Source organism: Manis pentadactyla, chromosome 4 (assembly GCF_030020395.1).
Source record: "Manis pentadactyla isolate mManPen7 chromosome 4, mManPen7.hap1, whole genome shotgun sequence".
Lineage (NCBI taxonomy): Eukaryota > Metazoa > Chordata > Mammalia > Pholidota > Manidae > Manis > Manis pentadactyla.
In genome coordinates, this window is record NC_080022.1 from 157,620,727 (window position 1) to 157,633,920 (window position 13,194).

Here is a 13,194-nt window from a genome sequence, read left to right on the forward strand (position 1 = left end):
TTAAGAAAATAGTATTTAGTCACATACAGTAATTAGAGCATCTTTCTTTTTTTAGCCTTAAAATTCAGTGTTTTAGGCCTAATTTGTTACCATTAAATTACAAGTTCTTTGAAGCTATTATATCTTCTGCTTATAGTGGTTCTCAGATTTTCTACTTTAAAAATTCAGTGCTACCAACCTGTCTTGGAATTTTTAAAAGGTAGTTGAACATCAATATTACCCATACATGTGGTAATGACAAATCTTTTTCCTAATTTTTGTATTTAAAAATATTCTATCCTTACAGGAGAAAGCTATGTACTATATTATCATAAAATTCATTGAGGTGTAACTAATAATGTTAATTGTACTTAGTGTATGGGAATGATGAATTTGTATATTCTTAGGTCTGGCGAAAACGATGTGGAATACAACAACATGGAATTGGAAGAGGGAGAACTTATGGAAGATGCAGCCGCTGCAGGACCTCCAGGTATAGAGGCCAAGTCCCACAAGCCATTCTGTTTTCTCTTTACTCTTCTCTGAAAGGTTCATATTTTAGTATGTGGCAGCCACTGCTCTGAATGGCTCACTGGAGGTGCTATGTTTTATACATGGATTTTAGAGTGTATTACTAATGGTATTTAAAGCAGTAATGTTAACTAACATTTGATAAGTGTTCTTATGTATTAGGCAGTGGGCAAAAGTACTTAATGTGTTCCTTATCTCATTTATTTAGAAAATTCTATAAGGTAGGTTTTAATGTTACTTAACTTTTTTAGGGCTATTAAAACTGATGTGTAGAGAAATTAAGCAAGTTGCTGTCTTTTCACAGTTTAGTAGGTGAAAGAGTTCTAGGTTTGCCTGAACCCAAAGCTCATGGTCTTGTCTCCTAGTGTAAACCATCTTTTTATAAATATAAGTCTTGGTTGTATGTCTAGCTTGACTGTGGAATAATCTGAGTAGAATCATTGAGTCTTTGACTTATAGAGGACCTTTTAAGAGTTCAGTTTTTACATGGAGAAAACTTGAATATTTAGTTGTCTATATCACAGAAGTAGTAGTTAGTACAGCCAGGCTAGATTGTCTTTTTGGGACCTGGTTTTTTGCCAAACCACTCTGCTCCCAGGATGAATTGATGTAGATAGTGGTGTTTCATTTGTGTTCTTGGACCTGTTTAATTAGCATGTGAATCTTGGCTAGAAAAATTACAAGCTAGGTTGGTATTGCTTCTACTCTGCCAGTGTTGCCCTTGGTATGAACACTGGCATATTCTGTAACATGCTTGGATAGCTAAAGACCTCTTAAGTCTTAGTCCTCAGCATTTCAACTTCCATTTATGCCTTATCTCTTCCTACTACTCACTTTATTCCTAGGTGGTCTCAGTCACCTATATGTCAATTCTGTCTATATGCTGATTACTCTCTAAGTTCTATCCCTAGTCTTTTTATTTTTCTCATGTCTCCCAGACCCATGAAGCAGTCTGGTTTTGATGCCTCAGACTCAGCATCTCCCAAACAGGAAACAGAAATCATTATCTTTTCATCTGCTGGTCTATCAGTAATGGCCAGCATCTCATTGATTGATAGTGTTACACATCTTCATCTCTTTCTCTTGCTCAAACTCTGCCTTTAATATGTTACTAAAATCTATTGATTCTCCCTCCTAACTAATGCATGAAATCATCTGTTACTCTCCATTCTTTGGCCATTCCTACCCTAGGCCACTGTCTTTCAAAACAGCCTCTCATCTGGATTCCTTGCATCCGTTAGTGCTCTCCTCCATTGTACTTCCCACAGCATGTGTTCAAAGTGAGTTATTTTTCTTCAAATTATAACTGATCATGTCATTTCAGACCTGAGGAACCTAAGGAGAGATAATCAACTAGATATAACTTGATATTCTGATGGGTCCTTGAACACAAGAAAGACATTAGGGAAAAATTTAATCTGAATGAAGTATGGAATTTAGTTAATAATAACATCGGTATTGGCTCATTTGTTGTGATAAATGTACCATAGTATTAAAGGATGTTAACAGTGGAGAAACTGGGTATGGGATTTACAGGAATGCTCTGTATTATCATCTTTTCTATAAATCTAAAACTATTCTACAATAAAAAGGTATATTTAGTATATAAATCAGTGAACAAAAGTTGGATTGGGGTAAGGTGGGGCCGAGAGTGGAATGCATCATTGTTACACATTATGAAAAGTCCATTTCAAACCTGTCATGGTTAATACTTCGGAACCACATAATCATCCGAAGAATCACATCCATTAAGATGTTAAGTTGTCCATTAAGTAGATCTTTTTTATACAGAAGTTAAATATAAAGTAAATAGTATTAATTTCATTTTATAGGCAGTATTAAATAAGAATATAGCTTGAAACAAGAACTATTTAGTGACTCAGGTGGCCTCATTCCCACAGGAATTGCTTGTAGTTTATTCAGTTATTTTCATTTAGTTTCAAAAGAAGTTTTGCTTAAAACTATATGCTGAAAAGGTTGTTGGTATTATTATTCTAATCTAGAACATTAGCTAGTTGAATCAGCTGAGTAGGAAAAAAAAATCTGTATTTGCCTGCCTTGTGTGATTTATGGAACGTTGTAATACTTTTTTGAGAACTAAAAGGTTCTAGCAGTACAATATTTATAAAACAAATTGACATTGTGTATTGTTATATAACTCAAAAGATTTGTTACTTGTTTCAGGTTAAAGACGTTTAAGATTACTTGTTCCACAAATGTACAGTGAATGCTCACTAGGTATCAGGCACTGCATTAATTGGTATTATAAGATGAATGAGCATCACTTTTCCTAAATGAGAATCCAGCACTAGTCATTGCAAAACTTTATGATTGTAAATATAGCTACAGCTTGACACCAAATATTGAGGGAATAGCTAATTGAGAATAGGTGAAGAAGGTTTTCAGAATGGGAGTGATGCTTTATCCTGCTCTTGAAAGGTGAGCTACAAGTTCATTAGGGGAGCAGTGAAGTGATGACAAAAAAGAGCAAAGGCATTCTAGGCAGCAGACATAATATAGTTCATTTTGGAACTGCAAATAATTGAGACCTTAGTTTATATGTGGACAGAACAGTGGAAAATTGGTAGGAATCAAGATCAAGTAATAGAATGTCTTATTTGGCAGGCTAAGGAGTTTAGGCTTCATTTTGTAGAACCACTAAAGGTCTTTAAAAAGAAGTGTGATCAGATTTGATTACATAGTGGAAGGTGAATTAAAAGTAGATGAGACAAGTTTATTTAGAAAGCTACCAAAACATTCCAGGAGAGAAAATTGTAAGGACCTAAAATAAAGCAATAGCAATAGGGTGGAAAAGAAACCTTTTGAGAGAAGTTAAATAGATTCTGTAGGACTTAGACTCTAACTGAATGGATTGGAGTTGGTAGAGATGTAGGGATGATTCCTTAAGGTTCTTGGTTAGGCTGTGCCATTACATAAGATAGTGAGTCCAGGAGCAGAAGGTAATACATTCAGTTGATTTTGAAAGACCTGTGGGACACACCCATGTGTTGATCTCCAGACTGATTTATCTAACTGCTTAGAAGATCTCATGTGTACAGTCTGGTTAAGAAGTATATATTGATTTTTTTTTTACAAGCACCATCATTTTTATTAATCAGGATAAATGAATTGAAAATATTATCCAAAAGATGTGTCTATGATATATAAAGGACGTCTACAGATCAGTAAGAAAAACACAAGACTACCTTCTGGAACAAAAAGGCAAAAAAGACTGGAATACACACTTCACAAAGGAGGCTATCTAATAGGCAGTCGTATGCATTTTTAAAGGTGCTTGGCCTATTTGTCAGAGAAATGCAAATTATGATTTGTCTCAATGTGAATCTTTTGAGTTTATTTATCACTCATAACTCCTGTTATGTGTGTATTAGTACATTTGATGGGAACGCAGAGGTTTCTGGGACTCTTAATTTTTCTTCATTCTTTTTTCAGGAAGTGCCAGGTAAAAACCACAGTAAGATACCATTGCACACCCACTATAATAGCTGGTATTTGTTAAACTGACAATACTAAATGTTGAAAGCATGTGAAGAGATGGAAACTCTCATTCCCTGCTAGTAGGAATGAAAATTGATATCACTACTTTGGAAAAATGTTGGGCAGTCTGTACTAAAGCTGAACATACACAAACCTGTGGCTCTACCAGTTCCAGTAGAAATGTGAGCCAGTGTTTACCAGTGCATTTTTATCTTTTTATTTTTTATTTATTTATTTATTTATTTTATTGAAGGGTAGTTGACACACAGTATTACATTAGTTTCAGGTGTACAACACAGTGATTCAACATTTATATACATGATAATTCTAGGTACCAGCTATCACCATACCAAGTTGTTACAATATTTTGACTATATTCCTTATGCTATACATTACATCCCGGTTACTTATTTATTTTACAATTGGAAGTGCGTGTGTATATATATATATATATATATATATATATATATATATATATATTTTTTTTGTGTGTGTGTGAGGGCATCTCTCATATTTATTGATCAAATGGTTGTTGACAACAATAAAATTCTCTATAGGGGGGTCAATGCTAAATGCACAATCATTAATCCACCCCAAGCCTATTTTTCGTCAGTCTCCAATCTTTTGAAGATTAACGAACAAGTTCTTACATGGAGTACAAATTCTTACATAGTGAATAAGTTACATGGTGAACAATTACAGGGGCAGTCATCCAGAAGCTTTCGGTTTTGTCATGCATTATGAACTATAAACAGTCAGTTCAAATATGAATACACATTTGATTTTTATACTTGATTTATATGTGGATACCACATTTCTCTCTTTATTATTTTTAATAAGATGCTGAAGTGGTAGGTAGATACAACATAAAGGTAGAAAACATAGTTTAGTGTTGTAAGAGAGCAAATGTAGATGATCAGGTGTGTGCCTGTAGACTATGTGTTAATCCAAGCTAGACAAGGGCAATAAAACATCCACATATGCAGAAGATTTCTCTCAGAACAGGGGGGGTGAGGTTCTAAGCCTCACCTCTGTTGATCCCCAATTTCTCACCTGATGACCCCCCTGCGACTGTGCCTGTCTTAGGTTGTTCCTCCCTTGAGGAATCTTACCCGTCTCTGGCTAACCAGTCATCTTCCGGGGCCATACAGGGAAATGTAAAGTTGATCAGTGAGAGAGAAGCCTTATTGTTTGAAAAGGTTAGCTTTTTACTTCTTTGCATATTTATGCCCTGTGGCTTCTATGCCCAGTATTTGTCTTGAGGTGTCTTTACCCCTTGGAAGAATTATGATACTCGGTAAATTCGATATATGGCACGAATTCTATTTAAGGGTTGTAATTAGGAAGGAAGAAGAAAAGCTATAGAAGTAGCAGGTGGAAGAAAACCTGGGGAGATTGATTATTTCTTTGACATATCTTCTTGTAGAGTAACTTCAGCATGTATAGTTTTTAAACTACTAATTAAATTGCGCACACACATTAACATAATAGGAGTACAGTTACGTAACCAAAGCATACCTGTAATTACCAGCCATCTCCAGTGAAACCAAGAAAACCAGTTAGGCACCTTAGGCATTTGTGAAAACTTATCTATGATATGGTGGATATTGTCCAACTAACTTGAACAGTCTGAGAGAATTCAGATAAATTAAAACAACCCATTCCTGGGGACTGTTCACATCCCATATGTTCTTTTAACAGTAAATAGTCTGTAGTTGTAAGATTTTGGAGTGCTACAATTTGCACTTCTCCTAATTCTTGGTTGAGTTCCAACCGTATAGATCCAGTCAAATTTTTTGTTTTACTGTATGCACAGGCCAGCTTAGATATCTCCTCCTTCATTCCCATGGCAAGTCCAGGAATTGGTGGGATGAGTGCATCTACAGCTGTAGCAGTGCGTGGATCTTTGTTGGGGTTTTTTTGATGATCATCTTCTGGGATGAGTCCTCCCGAGAGTGCTGATGTTGAAAGTTCTTTTTCATATCGTATCTTAGTTCATTTTCGGGGTAGCCCAATTAGGCTTTGATCCTCTGTATAAACACAAACAGATCCTTTGCCTACACTTTTTTTTTTTTTTTAGATAATTATTATTTATTGAAGGGTAGTTGACGCACAGTATTACATTACATTAGTTTCAAGTGTACAACACAGTGATAAAACATTTATATACATAATTCTAGGTTCCAGCTATCACCCTACCAAGCTGTTACAATATCTTGACTATATTCCTTATGCTATACATTATATCCCGGTTACTTATTTATTTTACCATTGGAAGTCTGTCCTTTTCTTTTTTTTCTTTTTTATGAGGGCATCTCTCATATTTATTGATCAAATGGTTGTTAACGACAATAAAATTCTGTATAGGGGAGTCAGTGCTCAATGCACAATCATTAATCCACCCCAAGCCTAATTTTCGTCAGTCTCCAAACTTCTGAGGCATAACAAACAAGTTCTTACATGGAGAACAAATTCTTACGTAATGAATGTTACATAGTGAACAGTACAAGGGCAGTCATCACAGAAACTTTCGGTTTTGCTCACGCATTATGAACTATAAACAGTCAGTTCAAATATGAATACTCATTTGGTTTTTATACTTGATTTATATGTGGATACCACACTTCTCTCTTTATATTATTATTTTTAATAAAATGCTGAAGTGGTAGGTAGATACAAGATAAAGGTAGAAAACATAGTTTAGTGTTGTAAGAGAGCAAATGTAGATGATCAGGTATGTGCCTGCAGACTATGTGTTAATCCAAGCTAGACAAGGGCAATAAAACATCCACGTATGCAGAAGCTTTCTCTCAGAATGGGGGGGTGAGGTTCTAAGCCTCACCTCTGTTGATCCCCAGTTTCTCACCTGATGACACCCCTGCGACTGTGCCTGTCTTAAGTTGTTCCTCCCTTGAGGAATCTTACCCGTCTCTGGCTAACCAGTCATCTTCCGGGGCCATACAGGGAAATGTAAAGTTGGTAAGTGAGAGAGAAGCCTTATTGTTTGAAATGGTTAGCTTTTTATTTCTTTGCATATTTATGCCCTGTAGCTTCTATGCCCAGCATTTGTCTTGAAGTATCTTTACCACTTGGAAGAATTATGATACTCGGTAAATTTGATATGAGGCATGAATTCTATTTAAGAGTTGTAATTAGGAAGGAAGAAGAAAAGCTATAGAAGTAGCAGGCGGAAGAAAACATGGGAAGATTGATTATTTCTCTGACATATCTTCTTGTAGAGTAACTTCAGCATGTATAGGTTTTAAGCTACTACTTAAATTGCGCACACACATTAACATAATAGGAGTATAGTTACATAACCAAAGCATATCTGTAATTATCAGCCATCTCCAGTGAAACCAAGAAAACCAGTTAGGCACCTTAGGCATTTGTGAAAACTTATCTATGATATGGTGGATATTGTCCAACTGAACTTGAACAGTCTGAGAGAAATCAGGCAAATTAAAACAAGCCATTCCTGGGGAATGTTCACATCCCTTATGTTCTTTTAACAGTAAATAGTCTGTAGTTGTAAGATTTTGGAGAGCTACAATTTGCACTTCTCCTAATTCTTGGTTGAGTTCCAACAGTATAGATCCAGTCAAATTTGTTGTTTTACTGTATGCACAGGCCGGCTTAGATATCTCCTTCATTCCCATGGCAAGTCCAGGAGCTGGTGGGATGAGGGCATCTACAGCTGTAGCAGTGCGTGGATCTTTGTTGGGGTTTTTTGATGATCATCTTCTGGCATGAGTCTTCCAGAGAGTGCTGATGTTGGAAGTTCTCTTTCATATCGTATCTTAGTTCATTTTCGGGGTAGCCCAATTAGGCTTTGATCTCCTGTATAAACGCAAACAGACCCTTTGCCTACACTTTTATATGCCCTTTATACTCTTGTGTAGAACTCATTGGAGGTTACCACACAGGAACTGCTTTTTTTTTTTTTAACATTAATCTACACTTACATGATGAATACTTTGTTTACTAGGCTCACCCCTATACCAGGTCCCCCCTGTATACCCCTTTACAGTAACTGTCCATCAGCGTAGCAAAATGTTGCAGAATCACTACTTGTCTTCTCTGTGTTGTACAGCCCTCCCCTTTCTCCCACCCCCCTATGGATGCTAATCTTAATACCCCACTTTTTCTCCCCCCCCTTATCCCACCCTTCCCACCCATCCTCCCCAGTCCCTTTCCCTTTGGTAACTATTAGTCCATTCTTGGGTTCTGTGATTCTGCTGCTGTTTTGTTCCTTCAGTTTTTCTTTTGTTCTTACACTCCACAGATGAGTGAGATATTTGGTATTTCTCTTTCTCCGCTTGGCTTGTTTCACTGAGCATAATACCCTCCAGCTCCATCCATGTTGCTGCAAATGGTAGGATTTGCCCTTTTCTTATGGCTGAGTAGTATTCCATTGTGTATATGTACCACATCTTCTTTATCCATTCATCTATTGATGGACATTTAGGTTGCTTCCAATTCTTGGCTATTGTAAATAGTGCTGCGATAAACATAGGGGTGCATTGGTCTTTCTCATACTTGATTGCTGCATTCTTAGGGTAAATTCCTAGGAGTGCAATTCCTGGGTCAAATGGTATGTTTTTTTTGAGCATTTTGATGTACCTCCATACTGCTTTCCACAATGGTTGAACTAATTTACATTCCCACCAGCAGTGTAGGAGGGTTCCCCTTTCTCCACAGCCTCGCCAACATTTGTTGTTCTCTGTCTTTTGGATGGCAGCCATCCTTACTGGTGTGAGGTGATACCTCATTGTAGTTTTAATTTGCATTTCTCTGATAATTAGCGATGTGGAGCATCTTTTCATGTGTCTGTTGGCCATCTGTATTTCTTTTTTGGAGAACCGTCTGTTCAGTTCCTCTGCCCATTTTTTAATTGGGTTATTTGTTTTTTGTTTGTTGAGGCGTGTGAGCTCTTTATTTATTCTGGACGTCAGGCATTTATTGGATGTGTCATTTTCAAATATATTCTCCCATACTGTAGGGATCCTTTTTGTTCTATTGATGGTGTCTTTTGCTGTACAGAAGCTTTTCAGCTTAATATAGTCCCACTTGTTCATTTTTGCTGTTGTTTTCCTTGCCCGGGGAGATATGTTCAAGAAGAGGTCACTCATGTTTATGTCTAAGAGGTTTTTGCCTATGTTTTCTTCCAAGAGTTTAATGGTTTCATGACTTACATTCAGGTCTTTGATCCATTTTGAGTTTACTTTTGTATATGGGGTTAGACAATGGTCCAGTTTCATTCTCCTACATGTAGCTGTCCAGTTTTGCCAGCACCATCTGTTGAAGAGACTGTCATTTTGCCATTGTATGTCCATGGCTCCTTTGTCAAATATTAATTGACCATATATGTCTGGGTTAATGTCTGGATTGTCTAGTCTGTTCCATTGGTCTGTGGCTCTGTTCTTGTGCCAGTACCAAATTATCTTGATTACTACGGCTTTATAATAGAGCTTGAAGTTGGGGAGTGAGATCCCCCCTACTTTATTCTTCTTTCTCAGGATTGCTTTGGCTATTCGGGGTCTTTGGTGTTTCCATATGAATTTTTGAATTATCTGTTCCAGTTCATTGAAGAATTTTGCTGGTAGTTTCATAGGGATTGCATCAAATCTGTATATTGCTTTGGGCAGAATGGCCATTTTGATGATATTAATTCTTTCTAACCACGAGCACGGGATGCGTTTCCATCTGTTAGTGTCCCCTTTAATTTCTCTTAAGAGTGACTTGTAGTTTTCAGAGTATAAGTCTTTCACTTCTTTGGTTAGGTTTATTCCTAGGTATTTTATTTTTTTGATGCAATTGTGAATGGAGTTGTTTTCCTGATTTCTCTTTCTGTTGGTTCATTGTTAGTGTATAGGAAAGCCACAGATTTCTGTGTGTTGATTTTGTATCCTGCAACTTTGCTGTATTCCGATATCAGTTCTAGTAGTTTTGGGGTGGAGTCTTTAGGGTTTTTTATGTACAGTATCATGTCATCTGCAAATAGTGAGAGTTTAACTTCTTTACCAATCTGGATTCCTTGTATTTCTTTGTTTTGTCTGATTGCCGTGGCCAGGACCTCCAGTACTATGTTAAATAACAGTTGGGAGAGTGGGCATCCCTGTCTAGTTCCCGATCTCAGAGGAAAAACTTTCAGCTTCTCGCTGTTCAATATAATGTTGGCTGTGGGTTTTTCATAGATGGCCTTTATTATGTTGAGGTACTTGCCCTGTATTCCCATTTTGCTGAGAGTTTTTATCATGAATCGATGTTGAACTTTGTCAAATGCTTTTTCAGCATCTATGGAGATGATCATGTGGTTTTTGTCTTTCTTTTTGTTGATGTGGTGGATGATGTTGATGGACTTCTGAATGTTGTACCATCCTTGCATCGCTGGGATGAATCCCACTTGGTCATGGTGTACAATCTTTTTGATGTATTTTTGAATTCGGTTTCCAAAAATTCTATTTTCAATAGAGTTGAGTATTTTTGCATATACGTTCATCAGGGATATTGGTCTGTAGTTTTCTTTTTTGGTGGGGTCTTTGCCTGGTTTTGGTATTAGGGTGATGTTAGCTTCATAGAATGAGTTTGGGAGTATCCCCTCCTCTTATATTTTTTGGAAAACTTTAAGGAGAATGGGTATTATGTCTTCCCTGTATGTCTGATAAAATTCCGAGGTAAATCCATCAGGCCCAGGGGTTTTGTTCTTTGGTAGTTTTTTGATTACCGCTTCAATTTCGTTGCCGGTAATTGGTCTGTTTAGATTTTCTGTTTCTTTCTGGGTCAGTCTTGGAAGGTTGTATTTTTCTAGGAAGTTGTCCATTTCTAGGTTTTCATAGTACTCTCTAATAATTCTTTGTATTTCTGTGGGGTCCATTGTGATTTTTCCTTTCTCGTTTCTGATACTATTGATTTATGTTGACTCTCTTTTCATCTTAATAAGTCTGGCTAGAGGCTTATCTATTTTGTTTATTTTCTTGAAGAACCAGCTCTTGGTTTCATTGATTTTTGCTATTGTTTTATTCTTCTCAATTTTATTTATTTCTCCTCTGATCTTTATTATGTCCCTCCTTCTGCTGACCTTAGGCCTCATCTATTCTTCTTTTTCCAATTTCGATAATTGTGACATTAGACCATTCATTTGGGCTTGTTCTTCCTTTTTTAAATATGCTTGGATTGCTGTATACTTTCCTCTTAAGACTGCTTTTGCTGTGTCCCACAGAAGTTGGGGCTTAGTGTTGTTGTTGTCGTTTGTTTCCTTATATTGCTGGATCTCCATTTTGATTTGGTCATTGATCCATTGATTATTTAGGAGCGTGTTGTTTAGCCTCCATGTGTTTGTGAGCCTTTTTGCTTTCTTTGTACAGTTTATTTCTAATCTTATGCCTTTGTGGTCTGAAAAGTTGGTTGGTAGGATTTCAATCTTTTGGAATTTACTGAGGCTCTTTTTGTGGCCTAGTATGTGGTCTATTCTGGAGAATGTTCCACGTGCACTTGAGAAGAATGTGTATCCTGTTGCTTTTGGATGTAGAGTTCTGTAGATGTCTATTAGGTCCATCTGTTCTAATGTGTTGTTCAGTGCCTCTGTGTCCTTACTTATTTTCTTTCTGGTGGATCTGTCCTTTGGCGTGAGTGGTGTGTTGAAGTCTCCTAGAATGAATGCATTGCATTCTATTTCCTCCTTTAGTTCTGTTAGTATTTGTTTCACATATGTTGGTGCTCCTGTATTGGGTGCATATATATTTATAATGGTTATATCCTCTTGATGGACTGAGCCCTTTATCATTATGTAATGTCCTTCTTTGTCTTTTGTTACTTTCCTTATTTTGTTGTCTGTTTTGTCTGATACCAGAATTGCAACACCTGCTTTATTCTCTTTGTTGTTTGCATGAAATATCTTTTTCCATCCCTTGACTTTAAGTCTGTGCATGTCTTTGGATTTGAGGTGAGTCTCTTATAAGCAGCATATGGATGGATCTTGCTTTTTTATCTGTTCTATTACTCTGTGTCTTTTGATTGGTGCGTTCAGTCCATTTACATTTAGGGTGATTATTGAAAGGTGTGAATTTATTGCCATTGCAGGCTTTAAGTTTGTGGTTACCAAAGGTTCAGGGTTAGCTTGTTTACTATCTTACTGTCTAACTTAACTCGCTTATTGAGCTATTATAAACGCTGTCTGATGATTCTTTATTTCTCTCCCTTCTTATTCCTCCTCCTCCCTTCTTCATATGTTGGGTGTTTTGTTCTGTGCTCTTTTTAGGAGTGCTCCCATCTAGAGCAGTCCCTGTAGGATGCCCTGAAGAGGTGGTTTGTGGGAGGCAAATTCCCTCAATTTTTGTTTGTCTGGGAATTGTTTAATCCCTCCTTCATATTTAAATGATATTCATGCTGGATACAGTAGTCTTGGTTCAGGGCCCTTCTGTTTCATTGCATTAAGTATATCATGCCATTCTCTTCTGGCCTGTAGGGTTTCTGTTGAGAAGTCTGATGATAGCCTGATGGGTTTTCCTTTGTAGGTGACCTTTTTTTTTCTCTCTGTCTGCCTTTAATATTTTTTCCCTTGTCTTTGATCTTTGCCATTTTAATTATTATGTGTCTTGGTGTTGCCCTCCTAGGATCCCTTGTCATGGGAGTTCTGTGTACCTCTGTGGTCTCAGAGGCCATTTCTTCCCTTAGTTTGGGGAAGTTTTAGGCAATTATTTCTTCAAAGACATTTTCTATCCCTTTTTCTGCCTCTTGTCCTTCTGCTATTTCGATGATTCGTGTATTATTCCTTTTTGATTGGTCACTCAGCTCTCTTAAAATTGTTTCATTCCTGGAGATCCTTTTATCTCTCTCTGCATCAGCTTCTCTGCATTCCTGTTCTCTGTTTTCCAGTCCATTAATGGTCTCTTGCATCTTGTCCATTCTGTTTTGAAGTCCTTCCAGAGCTTGTTTTATTTCTGTATTCTCCTTCCTTAGTTCTTGCATATTTCTCTGCAAGTCCATCAGCATGGTTATGACTTTTGTTTTGAATTCTTTTTCAGGAAGACTGGTTAAATCTATCTCCCCAGGTTTCTTCTCAGGGGAAGATGTAGCAGATGCCGACGCTGATTGGGTTAGTCTTTTCTGGATCATATTTTTTTGCCTTTTCATGTTGACAGGTGCTATTGACTGTCGGCTGGGAGGGCCAAACTTTTCACTTGC

General features: G+C 37.0%; 1 protein-coding gene across 2 annotated transcripts in view; it reads left to right on the plus strand.

The window, feature by feature from the left end:
• Positions 1 to 13,194, plus strand: part of TRIM37 (tripartite motif containing 37) — a 160,559-nt gene that overhangs the window by 88,098 nt on the left and 59,267 nt on the right. For both annotated transcript variants that reach the window (XM_036879658.2, XM_036879657.2), the window contains exon 17: positions 387 to 472. In XM_036879658.2, the coding sequence (XP_036735553.1) occupies positions 387 to 472 (86 nt within the window). The remainder of the gene's footprint in view (positions 1 to 386; positions 473 to 13,194) is intronic.